The sequence below is a fragment of the Phoenix dactylifera genome, chromosome 14 (assembly GCF_009389715.1).
Source record: "Phoenix dactylifera cultivar Barhee BC4 chromosome 14, palm_55x_up_171113_PBpolish2nd_filt_p, whole genome shotgun sequence".
Classification (NCBI taxonomy): Eukaryota; Viridiplantae; Streptophyta; class Magnoliopsida; order Arecales; family Arecaceae; genus Phoenix; species Phoenix dactylifera.
Genome location: NC_052405.1, coordinates 5,630,214 through 5,648,210, shown reverse-complemented (window position 1 = coordinate 5,648,210; position 17,997 = coordinate 5,630,214). Strand labels below are relative to the sequence as shown.

The 17,997-nt window shown below is 40.7% G+C and overlaps 3 protein-coding genes across 3 annotated transcripts; 2 read left to right on the top strand and 1 right to left on the bottom strand.

Annotated features, from left to right (window-relative positions):
* Nucleotides 1–4,401: 4,401 nt before the first annotated feature.
* Nucleotides 4,402–8,265, top strand: LOC103708078 (GDSL esterase/lipase At5g03610-like). The gene is made up of 5 exons (XM_008792845.4): nucleotides 4,402–4,524; nucleotides 4,612–4,833; nucleotides 5,846–6,123; nucleotides 7,033–7,321; nucleotides 7,775–8,265. The coding sequence occupies exons 1-5, from the start codon at nucleotides 4,458–4,460 to the stop codon at nucleotides 7,996–7,998; spliced, it is 1,080 nt and encodes a 359-aa protein (XP_008791067.2). The 5' UTR covers nucleotides 4,402–4,457; the 3' UTR covers nucleotides 7,999–8,265.
* Nucleotides 8,266–9,379: 1,114 nt separating this feature from the next.
* Nucleotides 9,380–11,257, top strand: LOC103708079 (GEM-like protein 5). The gene is made up of 3 exons (XM_008792846.3): nucleotides 9,380–9,737; nucleotides 10,446–10,720; nucleotides 10,806–11,257. Exons 1-3 carry the CDS (start codon nucleotides 9,467–9,469, stop codon nucleotides 11,025–11,027), a joined length of 768 nt encoding a protein of 255 aa, XP_008791068.2. The 5' UTR covers nucleotides 9,380–9,466; the 3' UTR covers nucleotides 11,028–11,257.
* Nucleotides 11,258–13,548: 2,291 nt separating this feature from the next.
* LOC103699559 lies at nucleotides 13,549–15,410 on the bottom strand. Its single transcript, XM_039133420.1, has 2 exons — nucleotides 14,944–15,410; nucleotides 13,549–14,257 (listed from the first exon to the last, which is right to left on the bottom strand). Exons 1-2 carry the CDS (start codon nucleotides 15,166–15,168, stop codon nucleotides 13,844–13,846), a joined length of 639 nt encoding a protein of 212 aa, XP_038989348.1. The 5' UTR covers nucleotides 15,169–15,410; the 3' UTR covers nucleotides 13,549–13,843.
* Between the last annotated feature and the right edge of the window lie 2,587 nt (nucleotides 15,411–17,997).

Below are 17,997 nucleotides of genomic sequence, written 5' to 3'. Positions count from 1 at the left end.
ACCTCATCCAACCTCCAGTGCCGGATCCTTCAGTCTTCATATGCTTTAAATGCCAAACACCAAAAAGAGAGGTGCATGTGACATCATCATCATTACTTGATGTTGATATTGGAATAGGAAGATTGGATCTTTTATCAGCATGGGATTGTCGTCGAGGTCCAACAGACCTGGCTCCACCATGTATTGGTGATTTATATCACTTGAGAGCCTCCACCCTCGAACTTTGTCGCAATGTGATGGGCAGAGGCAGTAGAGGTGGACTTGGGTTTGTGATCCAAGGCCTAAAATTGAGGCAGATCATAGCGGGTGGGTCACTGATTTTTGACATCTCAGTTCCAGGGGCGAAGCTAAGGGTGGCTTAGGTGAGTATCACCTATGCGAGACAGATTTTGAGAGCCAACTATATAGCCATTGAGGGGGATTTAGCGACGATGATTGGCTGGCTCCAAAGCCAGTGTAGCTTGCGGGCGGGGAGGGGGGGGGGGGGCGGGGGGAACTCATCACCATTACTTGATACTAGGAGGCGAGTAGTGTTGCCGACAAGGTTGCCTCATTTATGATGGAGCATTGGACCAACTTGGTAATTGCTCCAATTACTTTTCGTGATATTTTGTTCTCTAATCTTATAGGATGTATCCCTACTAGATATGTATAAATTTTTCGTCTTACCAAAAGAGAGAGAGAGAGGGGAGGGGTTGGAGAAATATATTTCTTCCACACATAGACCAAAGTGTACGTATAGGTGTTGCACAAGCAGGCGAAATTGCATTGTATCCTTTTAAACATTCTTTACAATAGCATGGGTTAGCTGACCGTGCGTAATTGGAAATATCTAACAATACCTGAAAGATGACATGCTTAGCATAATATCTTTTTTGTTTATTTTTTTATGAGTGCCCCTACTAATCACCTATTAATTATCACCTCTTAGTTCACTTAAGATATGATAGCTTGAGGTTGGTGCTAAACATGAAAGGATTAGTGGCCTTAGTCGGCCCCATCGGTTTTCTATAAGTCGCCGGCCTTCATGTCTCTTCTTGTTGTTGCCGTGGCGAATTCGAATTTTGGGTGATTGAGAGATTAAGGCTACGACGGTTATGTTATCTTAGGAGGCGTGATTTTTTTTGAACAAATGCAGATTTGGCAATCTGCAAAATTTCAGCAAAAAATATATAGTTGCTATTAAGAGCCCACTGTGCCACCGTAAGCACATGTGTAGCTACACCGTAGCTCCTACAGTGCATTGAATGCCACGGTAGCTTGCGAGCATATGGAATCTTAGAACTAGAACCAATTTTGAAAACATTTGATGCTTATACCAAACAAAATATAGGAGGTTGGTGGACTACTTAGTTTATTTCTTTCTACCGGATCAAGCAAAAGATAAACTCTGTTTCAAAGGATTAGAATTTATTTTTAGTATATAGCAAAAACAAGTATAAACATAAATCATAGAACAGATGATTAATAAGAAGGAAAAGATGCATATTTCTAGATATGAGAATACTCAGGTAGATGTGCGAAAGCAAATGAATGAATGAGTTTAGGTAATCTGGTAAAGCTTAAGGCTAGCATAGAAAGAGGTTTTGGCAGGAAAAAGAGTTTGAGATGACTTGTACGTGTCTGTCGCCATAGACAGTCCTGTTGTAGAGATTATAGATGCCATCTGAAGCATTAAAGAGAGGGTAAAAATTGGGTTGGAGCATTGAGATGGATTTGGGGACTTGAGATTAACTGAAAATTGATGGCTTGGACATCATGTGCACTATAGCCATGGACAGACCTGTTAGGGAGATCTTGTGCAATATGTAACATTGAAAAAGACACAAAACCAAAGCTAGATGGCAGCATTGAGACGGGATTTGATAACATTTCTCGTTTTTCAAGGGCTTGAGCTTGACTAGGAACCAAGATATTTACTCAAAGACAAATGGCCAGTTAAGGCCCTTCTTTATTCGCTTCATAGAACTCCCTCTAGGACCACGGGAACCTTTACAACTTTCCCATTCCGTAATCGGGAGGAGCTTGCTGGCCTCATCATTAACCGGAGAATGGTTGAAGCCAGATGCTTTTGACTGATGTTCTGATCCCTTGTACATAAAATTAGGAGGCTCATTCCTTCCGGTTAATGATTTAGTTACACAATGCATCTCAGCCGTGTTTTGCCCATAATTTAGCTCCATTGATGAGGGATTTCGCGGTAATTTTGTTGCAATCTTTTGAGGAGAGGCGCTTTCAAGACGATGCTGCACATCCAATGAAGAGAGGCTATCTTTTAGCAACACCTTAGTAACTTGGGATTCTGCCTCCACCCCTAATAGAGTTTTAGATGAAAAGCGATCTTGCGAATGTAACTTATAATCAAATAACTTTGCTTCCTTTAATTTTCTGCAAGGTTGAGATGACCTCATCAGACCTCCAGTGATGGATCCTTCAATCCTCATACACTTCAAATGCAGAACACCAAAAAGAACGCATGTGACATCATCATCATGACATGATGTTGATACTGAAATAGGAAGACATGATCTTTTGCCAGCATGTGATTGTCGTCGAGATCCATCCGACCTGGCTCCACCAAGCATTGGTAATTTATATCACTTGAGAGCCTCCACCCTCGAGCTTCCTTACAATGTAATGAGCAGAGGCAGTAGAGGTGGACTTGGGTTTGTGATCCAAGGCTCGAAATTGAGGCTGATCATAGCGGGTGGGTAACTGATTTTTGATGTCTCAATTCCAGGGGCGAAGCTAAGGGTGGCTTAGGTGGGTGTCACCTATGCGAGGCAGATTTTGAGAGCCAACCACATAGCCAACTACATTTCCATATATTTATCTTTTCAAATAATCTATTTTTGGCCATTGATCCTCAAGAGAGGCAAGGAGGATGTCTGATATATCTTTTGATAAAAAAGATAATATTTGATATATATAGATTTATAAGATCTAAATTGATCCTTTTGTTCTTTAATAAAAGATACAGCTTGAATCTGCGACTTTGTGCTTCCTCAGTGAATTTGGTTGATCTCTCTGTCATCTTCCAAATTGTTGCCTCCCACATCATTCTTTCATGAAGGATGGGTTTCGAAGATGAAGAGCTAAAAGCAAACTGAAATCGCTATAAATCAAAGTTTGAATAATTAGGAAAAAGGAATCGATAGAACTCCCTTTGAACAAGGGAATCTCATTATTGAAATGCCTTTCGAAGATTAAGATGTACAGATCCATGCACAAGTCTGGACGCCAAAAGGAGTGGCTTCAAGTTGACTACCAACTCAGGATAGTTTGTTCTCTTTATGTTCTAGTTTGGTCTTCGTCAAGCTTAATTCAAATTACAATATAACCCTAGCTTGGACGTATCTTGTCAAGCTCTACTCAAGCTTGAATATTTGTTTCATATGATTTGGTTCATTTTGGCTCTTCTGAACCTTTAGCTCCTATTGCCGATTTTACCATAACACTATTTCTTGTCTATATTTTATAATAAGAAACGATTGAGGCATGTCTAGTAGTATCTCACATGATAGTTTGGGTGAATAAAATGTTTGTGAAAAAGATAAAGAGCAGATATTGATATGGGTCAACCTTCAATTTTTTGAACCTTGTTCCTCTTGAAGTTATTTACAGAAGTCAAAAAAGTCAAATAATTAAGAGAGAAAAAAATTAAATAACAAACACTATTTTAAAGTTGTAAGGTCCATAAAGTCTCCTCTCATAAAATATATATACTTCTTTTAGAGATACCCTTCACATAGATTCAAATAAAATAGTTATCAAGGAAAATATGTTAAAATAAAAAATATATTCATCAAATATTATAATTTATCTTGATTGATGGGATTATAACTATCCATCAGTTGCTCCTTACTGAATGAACCCCATAGATGGCGCGAGATTTAGTAGCATTGTAATACTAGATATTGACATGATTATTCTCATATCTTCTTTGACATATGCAATCCATATAAGAGATAATATTGATTGATAGTTTTAACGTTAAAATTTTATGCTTTTACTATTATTCATATAAAATTTCATATATGCATTTTGAATTTTTGAAGCATGCACTTTCTTGCTTTTCGAGGGAGAATTGGACAAATTTGATGCATGGAGATGAACAAACATATGGCTCCCCAGACTTGTAGCTCAATGGTAGGATTAGATGCCTTAAGAACTCCTAAACTATCGGATATTAAAGATCTAGTTCAGAGCTGAACCTTTGGATCACACGCTTGTTAGGTCAAATTCGGATTACCCTTCAAAATCCAAAAATAGTAGCACAAGCTATAAACAGTAAATGTTTGTTACAAAATATTGGATAATGACAAACTTAAGGTTAATTTCCTACCACTCGTACGTGTTCCCTGGCTCCTATATAAATGTCCCCCATAACCATACCACCCTCATTCTCTCTCCCTTCTCTCCTCTGCTCTCTCTCTCTCCCCCTCTCTTTTTCCACCATGGAGAAGGCTTTGAGGCATTTCTTCCTCCTCTGCTTTGCCTTCTCCTTGGTCTTTCTCTCAATGGGTAAGCCTCATTTTGTCTAGCTTCTGTGCTAACTGCTTTCTTTTCTCAGTTCTCATTCTTTCTTCTTCTTTGTTTGTTATATTGTAGGGAGAGAGGTGAATGCTCGTGCTCATACTCGAAGGCATAAGAGATCTAATGGTGCTCATTATAAGAAGCTTTTCGTGTTCGGCGATTCCTACGCCGACACCGGGAACCTCGGGAACCTGGGGAACATGCTCACCACTTCATGGTATGAGCCATATGGTATGACATTTCCTCATAAGCCGACCGGCCGGTTCTCCAATGGGAGGCTTCTCACCGACTACGTTGGTCAGTGCACCTCTCTTCTTTCTTATGCTCTCTCTCTCATATCTGATCTCTGTCTTTCTACAAAGCACTGGCTTAATTGCTTTCTCTTCTTGCTTTCTTATGTTTCTCCTTTTTAGCAAAGGCTTCATTCCATAGATTTCTAGCTTTATGGACACCAGTTCTTATTAACTCTTCTATTCTCCAGCTCACTATGAAGTGCAATCATCCTTTTTTTTTCTTTTATCAACTAATTTATGCAGTTTTTGAGTCATAACTGACCTACTTCTCAAATAAATTAATCCACCTCTTTTCTCTCTTATGGTTGTTTTTATTACTGTCCATCACGTGATCCTCCTTTGCATGTCATACTTACAATAGAGTAAATCATGGAATGATCTCTTACTTTCATGCTTTTCACCTGCTCTCTTTTCTCATCGTTCAGTCCATAACAATTATTCTATTTAAACACCTAGTAATATTCCATTCATTACCAAACTTCTGATTAGCAATTTTATAGCCAGCTCTCTCTCTCTCTCTCTCTACACTGCAAATTAACCTTTCCACCTAAGTTGGTCGTCCTAATATAAAAGCTTATATTGGAAACCTCATGAACTTTGCTGAGCCACAGGACAATCTAAATTCATTTCTAGTCAAAAGCTTCAGTGCTTCTTGTTTCCACATGGTGTGGCCGCTTCTTTTCCAGGAATCAGATCTCCCATTCCTTAACAGTAATGGTTGGGCTGCAACTTCCAAGATTTGGAGTTCTGGCTTAATTAAAATGAAACCTTTCAGCCTATGTACCTGACTTTCAGCAGTTTCAACCTAAACTATTCAACTCCAGTTTCAGCCTAAAACTTCAATAAATTTTCATATTTTCATCCAGTATTGACAAGTATTTGTGAAAATTAAATGACATAAGGTTAAAACTATATCGGATGTTTCTCTTTTTTTTTTCTTTTTTTTTTGCCCTTTTAATTCAACTAGCTTTTCTACTTAGAAGTTTCACTAACAAATATTCCCAAATGGGTGGCAGCTTCGTTTCTTGGAATCAGATCTCCCCTTCCTTACAAGTATAGGAGGCTGGAAGTGTCGAAGAAACTGCTACCATATGGCATGAACTTCGCGCGCGCTGGGAGTGGCATCTTTGACAATGGCAACTTTCAGGACAACCTAACGCTTCAGGTTGATGCATTCCTGTGGCAGGTTAAAGCAGGCGTCTTCCCCGAATATGATCTCAAGTCGTCAGTGGCACTGGTTTCAGTCTCCGGCAATGACTACAAGTATTACAAGGAAACTAATGGAAGTGACGCTGTAAGTGCCCTTTAAGATCCATGGGACCTCTTTAATTGGCAGGTATTCTGATTATACCATTGAGGAATGATAGTAAAACCTAAAACAAGTGTTCTTTTTTTTTTTTGAGAACCTCGCGCGAAACATGATTTTCTAAACCACAATTATGCAAAAGAATTATATATACTACTTCTTAAAAGTTTTTATTCTTCAGAAATTTAGTCCACAAGAGTTAAATACCTTGATTTGATGCAGTTACAAGTATTTTGAGAGAGCCAAGGTAGACTCTAGAAAAATTTGGATTTATTTTTGATGAAAAACTTCCAGGTTTTTCTTCAGAGTCAAACTTGGCTCTCTCAGATTTGGATATGAGATGGTTTTGGCCTAACATAGAAATAGGAGAGTGCCACATCCAACAGTGAACAAGATTGGCCTTAACCAAAAAACGAACAAGTATTAATTGGTAGCTAGCAGTAACACAAGGCAATCTCATGCTCCCTGCATGCAAGCTTAACCATTAATTGTTGCTGTCCTAGCTAGACTTGCAGCCAATATGCTTGCTTCTCATGGACCAAAAACAAACAAAAAAAACAAAGCATTGGTAGCTAGCAGCTATTTTATTCTACTTTACAGTATCAGATCAAATTACAAGTGCCACTTGCAGCTAGGCTAATATGTCATACATAAATATTGAAGAAGGTTCCCTCCTCCAAATACCCCTTAACATCCTAATAAGCTGTTTTGTTTAACATCAAATAGCTATCTCATAACAAGGAGGATTAGGTGGCCCTCATTAACTTCAAGGGACATGCCCTGAAATTTTTCAGCTAATATAAGGGTACCCAGGTTTGATCAATGCTGGTAGTTTGGTTGCACCAAAACCTTGATCAGTTCCTTCCTTTTTGATTCATCTCTTTCCCCCATGCACAGGGTGCTTTGGATTTCGCGAACCGTTTGTTCCAACTGCTGAAGTCGGACTTGAAGCGCATCCAAGGTGCTGGTGTGCCCAAGGTGTTGGTCACCAACCTGCATCCTGTGGGATGCACTCCCTACATGACCAAGGTTACCAACCACACAAAGTGCGATTCTACTGCCTTAGGGGAAGCACAAGCTCACAATCAAAAGCTTGAAATTCTAATCAAGGAGCTGAATGGAGCAAGCACCAAAACCTTCTTCAGCCTCGATCTTTTTACATCCTTCAACTCCATCATCAATCAAGGTGAGGTTCTAATTTAGCAGCTCAGCTCTGTGTTGCTACATCCTTCGACTCCATCATCAATCAAGATCTGAAACCCACTGCTATCAGCTCTAGATGAATAGGGTGGCAATGCTTAACCCGTTTAACTTGACTCAACCAATTGCAGGTTGGATTAGGTTACCTGTATAGTAAAATAGTTAAGTTTGGATCTTAATTTTTGACCCGTTTAATAAACATTTTAGATTTGGGTTGGTCGATATCTGACCTATTCTGCATCCGACCTAACCGGTACTACATGTATACCTCGGTGAATTTTTTGTTTTTGTTTTTCTTTCTTTAAGATTATAATCAGGAGTTTCTTCCATAAGTTTGATTGCTAAATGGCTCGGATATCTTTTTAATCTCTTTATTTCAATGTCAGATGCCATTTTTTCTTCTTCTTCTTTCAACACCTAGTTTGCTTTCTTTCAACAGTGAAAGGAGCCCCCAAGTTTGAAAGCATCTTGAAGCCGTGCTGTGATGGCAACGACAACTCGTCAACTTGTGCGCAGACAGATGACAATGGGATGAAGAAGTATTCTCTGTGCTCCAACCCAGACTCTCACTTCTATTGGGACTGGCTGCACCCCACACAAGCCGCTTGGGCTGCAGTTTTTGAGTACCTGAAGCCTGCTCTTCGTCGCTTTCTGTCACTCTGAGCTTGGTGTCAATAGCTTCATGATTACTTCAAAAAGCCATTGCACATAGATGAGAAAGGGACATGCTTAGTTTGTTCCAATTTCATCAGATGCCTTGCTCCCTAAATTCTTTTTCATCTGAAAGGAAGCTGTATGTTGCATAGGAATAAATGGATAACAAAATGGATGGGATTTCCCATCCCCTGCAAAATAACAACTATGGCTTCTCATTTTATAACTTTCTTATGAAAATATTTCATATCTATATATTAATTCATTTCTTTTGTATGTTTGTATCTTAATTCCTGAATGTTATAACTATTTGCTTATAAATTTCTAAGATTAGGTTTGCTAGATGATACTGAGAAATTTTACTTATATGCTGATAAAAATATGAAATTTACAAATACATTTGTCCCTTGCTCTAATGATCCTTTAGTCCTAGCAGTCAAGTCACAAGCGAAGTAAACACGAAGAGACCGAGTCCTAAACCTCATTTCTTATTTGATCGACGATATTTTGTCATTCTACAATAGTAGTTGATCTTTGGAAAGATTTGATCAATGAAAACCCACGATTTGTATAAAAGAAAAACTTTACAAGATTTTTCATATAAATATAAAAATACGAATTAATACGCGAAAATAGAAGATGTTGCAAAATGGCAAGGAAACAATATGCTGCCATCGCCAGCAATCCATTCAACATGAGATTGAGAATCTAAATGATTTCATAAAACAACTAATTTGTATTTAGAGCGGGATAAAGTTTTGGTTTTTGGTATACATTATATCCAAGCATAACCAATGAGGAATCGGTAGAAGGGTAGATAAATATTTATTGCTTCTAATTACATAAAAATCTCATCTCCATCATCATATGTCCCTTTCCTTATGTGTCACGCTCAATTTCTCATAAACTATGTGAAATTGTTAATAAATTACCTTCCAACCAAGATTGTGAAAATTAAAATTTATTAGCAATTAGTTTGAGATTTGTCACCTAATATGCAAAATTTAAGGTAGATTTTTGAAGAGATCGTCCTAGACTAGGGTTCGTCAATTATTTTCTATATGTCATAAATTTCCGAATTTCAATTCCACTATGTTGGATTCTGTACCATTTACTATATATTTATATAAAAATCCAGATCATTTTATCAAACCATTTATAAATTAAGGCTCCGCGTTACATCCATGGTATTACGATCCTACGGCTAAAAATGCATCACATGATTTGTTTTTTTAAAAGCTTGGGTGGAGGCACGTAGAAACTTCTGGAATTCAGACGTGACGCGTTGTCTCCACGGCTAAGCCACGTGTCCCCACACGCGTACTCAATCTTACTGGTTAAGGCACGCAAGCATTAAAAGGAGGGATTGGTATAAATTTATCCTCCCATCCGATAACTATTCCAGATAACCATATCCCTTCTTCTTCTATACTCCGTATAGCTTTCTCCTATTCTCCGCTTCATTTGTGCAAACGCCATGGAGAATACCAAGGAGGGTTTTGGCGAGGGAGATGAGGCGAAGTGGGGGACGAAGTACATGGGGCCTCCGGCGGCGCCGGCGGCGCACCCCCAGAACCAGCAGGCGGCCTTCTGGACGCCGCGGCCGGCCGACGACCACTGCCCGCCTTACGTGCTCGAGCGGGAGCCGATCCAGAAGCCGAGCTCCAGTCCCATGGAGAGCATCCTGGACTTCTTCAACACCTGGACCAAGAAGGCCGAGACCATGGCCTCCAACGTCTGGGAAAACTGTAAGCTCTCTTAGCTTCTTCTCATCATGACCCAAACATCTCCTCTCTGCGTTAATCACCTGTTTTATGTCAAATTAATTGGTTTTATATATATATTGCTAAGTTGTTAAGTATATTAATCATTAAAACAGTGTTTTTAGCTGTAGACTTTCTTTAGCTTTGTTTGGGTTGGTAATGGACCAAGCCAGAAGTGCAACTTGGACAGGTTGGGTTTGGCTAGAGGTGTTAACCCACACCAAATAAAGTCTCTCTACAGTACCCAGTCTAAGGTCCAATCTAACTCAGGTTCGCTCGGGTTGCATCAAGTTGGGTGTACTTCTTTGGGGAAGGATTTCATAGACCTAGGAAAATAGGTCAGTATAAGAAAGTATAATAGAAAATAGGATTAGATTCAGGATGAGTCCGAATGCCTAAGCCTTAACCCATCAACTCCACATCAATTTGTGTCAATATATATTTAGCAAGTAGCTAGCAGACCATGCAAAGCAATATTTATTGGCTTGCGAGGTTATGTGTTATAATATTAGGTGCACTAACGTTACAACCGACTCCAAGCTATGAATCCGACCAAAAACCAAAAAAAAAAAAAAAAAAAAAGCAGCCCAATGGATTTGACTTCAGATTCACTGGCTTCATCATCCATCTTTTCTTTTTGTTTCCAAGGAAGAAAAGTTTAATGTTACGTTAAATGTCCATGCATTGTAACAGTGAAGACCGCTCCTAACAAAACAGAGGCGGCATGGGGGAAGCTGAGCTTAACAGCAAAAGCACTCAGTGAGGGAGGGTTTGAGTCTCTTTACAAGCAGACCTTCCACACCGAACCCGCCGAGAGGCTCAAGAAGACGTTTGCTTGCTATCTCTCCACCACCACCGGTCCGGTGGCCGGAACCCTCTACCTCTCCAATGTCAAAGTGGCCTTCTGCAGTGACCGCCCCCTCTCCTTCACCGCCCCCTCCGGCCAGCAGGCCTGGAGCTACTACAAGGTAAGAAGACATGCGCCTTTCGATTCACATGCATCTTAGAAGCTAGCATCAAAGTTGATGACGAATGCTAATTTTGATCATGCAGGTTGTGATCCCTCTAGGAATGATTGCGACCGTTAATCCTGCGACGATGGCAGAGAATCCACCAGCCAAGTACATCCAGATTGTCACGGTGGATGGCCATGAGTTCTGGTTCATGGGCTTCGTCAACTACGACAAGGCGTCCGCGCATCTCCTGGACGCCGTCGCAGATTTCGCTGCGGCGCAGCGTGGGGCTGAGCATGGTGTTCCTCAAATGATCGGTTAAGAAGGGAAGAGTAGAGAGAGATGATCCATGAGGAGTAGGCTCTCAGAGGTTGTTGGTTGTTGCTTGTTAGTGTCCTGTTTCCTTGTTGTGGTTTGGTCTCTCTTTTTTCCATATGGTGTTATCTATCTACTCTGGATTTTGTTCTCTATCGCGTTCTGTTTGTAACTAGTATTCAGTGTCAAATATATTCCAGTTTGATGTTTGATAACAAGTGATCCTTCTTTCAGACAGTTTTTGTCTTCAAATTCTTGGATTTATGAGAGGTTCGGTCGACCAAATCTATTACAAACCTCTTGGTTGTCTTGTCGTGGGAGTAGTTGTGTTTGGTAGAGGCTTTTATTAGAGTTTGAATTGAGCTCTTGTTTCTAGCAGAGCGAGGTAAAAAGAAAGTGGTGTATGGTCGATGATGGCCCCTTCAGTGTTGACAAGAATGTCGTCACCTATCTAAAATTCAAACATTCCTATCCAAGTATGGCGTCCACATCTAAAAGTGTAGGAAAGCATCATATGATTCACAAGGAAGCCCACCAAAATGGCATCCAAGTCATTGTTTCATTCTATGGATATAATTAATCGAACTAAAAGGTTTGAAACGTCTCAAAAGAGCAACGTTTGAAACAAAGGTGGTGAAGTTTACGTATCAGCCAAGTGTTGTGTTGTGGCAACCCAACCATACAAATATTTTGTACACTGATTTGTTGTTAATCATCCTTCCAAAGGGGACTTCATAGCAGATAACTGCAGCGACCTCAAAACAAAAGCTATGCCTAGTAATTCTTGCATCTCTGTTCTCTGATAGTAGAACACCTAAGCCGAACCCTTGGGGCCTAACAAGGCCAAGACCATGGATTAATCCCCCAACCAAAAGTTTGGGTCTCTTTTTTTTTCTGTAGCACTCCATGGAGACAGGCAGCATTACAGTTTAGGACCTTGTGGGGCCAGAGAGAGCAGAGAAACAGGGGAGCCCCAGAGAGACTTAGGATTGCATCATTTGGCCATGATTCCCCCACACAGAAACCTCACAGCCCTTTCCTTAATCCCAAACAGTGCCAACCCACCCCACCAACATCCCCCATAAAGGGAGCATCCATCCCAAAAGCATCTCATGCCTTCACTGTAGCTTAGGTGAAAACAGGGGCTGGGGCAGATGCCCTATTGTAGAAGAAAAAAGTGCTCCAAAAGTGACCATGGCATATCAACTATGAGGAAAGTTGGTGCAGCAGCTGCTGCTCCTGCTCCTCCTGCCCCCTGGCTCCTATCACAAGCCCTGTCTTCTTCGGCCATGGCCTCGAAGGTGGTGGGGTCTTACTAGGCAAAAGGAGATATAGGAGTTGGGGAAGGACTGGTGTGTGAGAGATTCTCTCTCTCTCTCTCTCTCTCTCTCTCTCTCTCTCTCTCTCTCTCTGTGGTGTTCGGACTGTGGGATGGGTTGTATTCTGTTCTGCTCTCACTGGCTCTCCCCACTGCATAGATTCCTTTCTGCCAAACCGAGGAAAGGTTCCTGCGCCTGACGCACTTCGCTCTCTCAACCCCAACTTTATTCCCTTCCCAGTCTACTAGATAAAATTCCTCTGTGCTGTGGTTTCTTACATTACATGGAGCACCTTGATATGCCTTGTTATTACTTCCAAGACCCTTGTTTTTTAGGGTTTCGCCACCACTTATGAGACATAGAGGACACACTATGCTTTTAATCTCTCTCCGGCTGCAAGATGAACTCTCTTTTGGTTTGTAGTTTTATGGGGTGAAAATATGTCAATTTTAGCTGACCACTCTCTCTTCTCCTGGCCATCATGCTTTAACCTAGGCACTAGGATAAAAGTCAAGGGTGAAGTGTGTGAAAGAAAAATCTTATGAGACTACTGATTACATCACATATATGACCTTAGAATGTTCGAAAGGAGGCCAAGAATGTCTAGACATAGCACACGCTACGTTTATCCATGTCATGCTAGAGATCGAAAAGGTCGCACTAACATGGGACCAAAACCATTATTTATATACTTATATTGTAACACATTGACCCTATGATAATTGAATGCAATGACAAAATTTACAAAAAAAATGATGCCTACAAAGTGTAATGCCCTGAAACCCTATTTAACGTGCATCTTTGTTGTGTTGCATTCGATGATACAATTTTAGACCCTAGCATACCCTGCAATCGGTGAGTTAGAGGATCCATCAATTGAAGGGCCTAGATCAAATTGACAAGTACATCGATGAGTGAGTTAGTTATAATCAAGGCAATTCCAGCCATCTGATGAAAGTACTTTTGCTAGTGTCAGGAGGGCTAGTTATAAATTTGACATTACTATAGTGTAAGAGGCATGCCATACATTGAGATAGATCCAGATATGGCCACCGAGGGTAAGCATACCGGGGGCACCAAAGGGCATTATTTGTACAGCCAGGTTGGCATAGAGACGGCCAAACGTGGAGCGAGGGAAGGAGAGAGGAAAAATTGAATTAGTGTCCTCCTCGGCACAGAGATCGCATGCTTTCTCCTCAGACCAAGACGAAAACAAAAGCAGAGAGAATATTTTTTCTACTATCAAAAAATTCACTGTAAATCATACAGTAATCTATAAACACAGCATTGGATAAAATAATTGTCATAGAAAAAGAGATTATTTATCTTTGTTTATAGATTTATCTCTATGATTCACAGCTGGGTATAGATGGGGGGAGAAGAGGAGGAGGAGGAGGAGGAGAGTGAAACAGGGGAGGAGGAGGAGGAGAAGGGGGGGAAAATGACATTTTGGCTTAAAAAAACGATTTTTTTTTCCACTAATTCGAGCCAAAATTCAACAATTTTAGATGCAACCATTGCGGCCGAGGTGGAGGAGGAGGCCGCCGCACTTGGGGCAGTCCTCAATGCGCTTGGGGACCATGAAGTACATGAAGCAGGACTTGCAGCCGGCGGCAACGAGGATCTGGCCGCCTCCGCGGCCGCCGTAGGGTTCGTCGGAGCTGGTGGCGGTCTCTCCCGGGGAAGAGGAAGAAATGGAGGAGAGACCGGAGTAGGCACCGGAGGAGTAGCTGGGCTCGCCGCTGTCATCCTTGCCGTCGCCGGAGGTGCTGTCCTCGTCGGAGGTTTCGTCATCATCATCATCTTCTTCTTCTTCTTCCTCCGAGCAGTAGCTCGTTACGTAGGCCGTGGAGAAGGTCCGGGGGTCCTCGGTCGTCCTGGTGCCGGTCTCCCAGTTGACGTAGTATACTTCCCCTGTCTGCAACGAAAACAGACCAGGGGAAAAGGGGAGATCTTTTCAGATAAAAATGGGAGTTTGATTTGAGAAACCGATAACACGTTGCATCACAAATCAAATCCATGTGATAATTGACACCAAAATTCCAAAAGAAAGGCATCGACCCAAAAAAAAAAAAGAGACGAGAAGATCTCTGCCTCCCCTTTCCGATCGTTTTATTTTCCCTTCAACGTTTTGCCGTCTTCTCTTTGCATCGGTCTCGGAGAGAACAAGCACAGAGAACAGCATACAAGAGGTCAGAACCAAACGAAAACATAGAGAGAGAGAGAGCGGAAAAAAGAGGCAGTTTTGCCTTCATTTTTCCTCAAATCTTTGTGGCATTGAGATGAAAAGAAGCAGGCAATGGAAAGAAGAGTCGCAGGTCAGAGAAGAAAATGTTAAAAAGAAACAGGCAAAATAGAGAAGATCTAACCCGGGATCCAATCTAGCAAAGAGAGAGAGAGAGAAGGGGGCTTAGCTCTAACGAATAGTTTTAGCAAAGAGAGCGAGGTGAGTCGCAAAAAGGAAGGATTTTGACAGCGGAATCGAGCCCAAGACGTCGCCTTGGAAGCTCTGGGAGGCAGCATTAATGACCAATGATTGGTGGGGAGACGAGGAGATTGGAGGGGTTAGCGGCATTAAATGAAGAAAGAAAGAGGTCGCGGTACCCGCATGTCGAGACACTGCTCCCACTGGTACGGGAGGGGCAACTCCGAGTTCAGCTCCACCGTCACCCCCGCCCCCTCCTCCTCCTCCTCCTCCTCCTCCTCCTCCTCTACCAGGCGCCGCGGCAGCGGCGGGGACGCCGCCGCCGCCGCCGCTCCCCTGTTTCCTCTCCCCAGAGAGCAGTTCCTCAGCGACGCTGCTATCATCTCTATGTTGGGCGCCGTCATCGCCGAGAAGACAGAGATTTAGAGAGAGAAAGAGAGAGTTTGGGAAGAGAAGGGGCGAGAGGGATATAAAAGGGGAAGAGAGGCAGAGGGGAGTTATAAGAGGAGGAATATTTTAGGAGGAGGGATATTTTGGGAAGGAATGTTAAATTTGGAAGGGGAGATGGGTAATGGCCGGAATAGTTTGCATTCCAAAATCTCCTGCAATTTATTTTGAAACACACACACACAGAAAAAGATAGAGAGAGAGGGAGAGTTTTTCGGCTTCGCATAAGGAGAAGATATTTGAGTTAGTTTTAGAGAGAGAGAGAGAGAGGAGGCTTTGGAATCGGTTGACTCGGCCCAAGTGGTCCACATTGCCCCCACATTGGGTCCCATGGTGCTTGAATTCATCAAGTGAAACCTTTGAACTAGGAAAGAAGCTCCTTTCTAGTTCCTTTGCTTCAACCAATGCCTTTGACAAGCATGAAGGGAAGGAACTCAAAAAGAAAAGCCCAACATGGAAAGTGTGTCCTGGTAGGACACTTACCAGGTCCACTGCTAAGTTGGTAGACCAATTCAACCACAAAGTAACTTGCACGAAGCACATATATTATGTTTTTTTTCCACTTTGTCCATTGTTATGCATGTCACTTAGTGGTTGGATTAGCTTGTCTTGAGAACTAAAATAATTTTTTTTTTCTTTCTTACCGAGTCAATTATATTGGTGAATCTTTTTGTGAAGTCGATGTTCGAGGATGTGTCGGCGACTTGGTCTTGAGTTTGCTTGAGCCAAAGCTGAGTTACTTGTGCTTGGAGATCCCATAATATGCATTTGTGACTTGAGGATATCTGAGGGTGCTCACTTTGAAGGTGCTAACTCACTCAGTTGTTAAAGTCATCACTCATTTTCACTTGATCTCAATCTGGTTTCCTTCTATCCTGACTTCTTTGAAAGAATAAATTCAATTTCTTTTGAGTTGATTAAGATTGAAGTTTAGCTGTGAGTTGTAGCATAAACAACTTTCCCTGGTGTCTTTTCCTATCTACATTCAGTAATTATAAGTTAGTTTGCTCATGCAAGAGGTGTTTGAAGCACACAGGACAATGAACTCTTTTTTGCTACATGGCAAAATAAACTTGTCCCAGTTATGTGCACAAAGAAGTTTCCTAGTCCCACCAACCCCTTTTTGCCACATGGCAAAATAAACTTTACTGTTGTATGTAAATTAGATCTCCATAACATTACTTTATTAATTCATGCAAAGTAGCTTTGGAATTATTTGAATACTTATAGTCTTTCTCCATTCAGATAAAGCCTCTTTTATAATAAGATCAGCATCATTGAAGATATTTTACAGCTGTTGTACAAAAAGTCTCAAATTTTTTTATGGGAACTTAATATATTTAGATGTTCCTACTTGCTTGTTGAGGTTATTGTCAATTGCTATATGTTGATAATTTTGAAAAAAATATGAGACTTCTTAGTTTTAGGAATAACTTATAATTTATTAAGTTTAGCTTGTACCTGTGGTATGTATAATGAAGCCTATGCCTAAATGAAGCTCATGCCTAAAGTTTGGGATTAATGGTATGCCACCAAGCATTATTAAAAAACAAGAGTATTGTAATTTTAAAAGGACATGATATATATGCATCCTTTTTTTCCAAATTGAACAAGGTTATCGGCTTGTTATATATCAAATAATATAATACCATGACATGCAAGAATATTCAAATTTTACAAAATAATCCTTATTTTTTAATCTTTATTCTTTCCTTTTTTAGTATTTTTATCCAAATTTTGTTTATGTTTAATATCTATTTTGTGCTTAGCATTTTGTGATATGTAATTGATAATGGCCTTGTCAAACCCTTAGAAGCATATTTATTGTACCATGACATAACTAGAATGGAAGAGTGGCTATTCCACTCTAAATAGCCCTGGGCTTATTATTATTAAGCATCACAAGAGAAACTATTGATGTCGTATTGCCTTTATCGCATATTTTTTTTAAAAAAATAGTGCTCTTATGAGGACTCATACGGACATATGTTTAGTTCCACGGCAGTTATTTATTAGATAGATCTTGAGTACTTATACGGGATCAAAAAATTCAAATAATATCTTCTAGCTAGCTTTTTTAGGTGAGGTTATGAATTGTGACAAATGATGTTAGAGCAAACTCGTCCCATGGCCTATATAGACTAGGAAACACTACAACACATACTTGTGATTAGATTTAAATGGATTTGAATATTTAGCCTGACGAGGACGTCAGGACTTAAACGAGGAAAGTATGTGAAGACTCGTACGGACATATGCTAGCAATTTTTGGATGAAGTCCTGTGTTGTTATAGCCTTTTATGATTGTTGTTGCAACATAAATCTAGAACCAATAACATCAAAACACCGGTAGAATATAATGAACTCACCATTCGCAGATTTTAGTATCACTTCTAATTTATAGTTATGTATATAAGTAAACGACTAATGTATAATAATCTTTTATTGTGTAAACATGAAAAGCAGCAAAATACATATAAAGACCAAAAATCATAATGTTTGTGTCTCAACAACCACATTGTAACCTTGCAATGGAAAGCATGCCTCGAAAGCTCAATGCTATAAGTGCTTGTGAGAAGCTCGCTGAACCCTGGGGTGCAAGAGGATCGTCGCAACAAAGCACTTTCTTTTTCTTGAAAGGCTATGCGTGTTCACTGATAGTTAGTGGAAAAGGCTGTCTGCTGAATGAAGGGGTACAGCTGTTCGAGTCCCCCCGAAAAGCGAACAGTTCAGGATGGCAAATGGGGGACCACCGGATCGGACGGCTACCGTGAAAGCGACTCCTG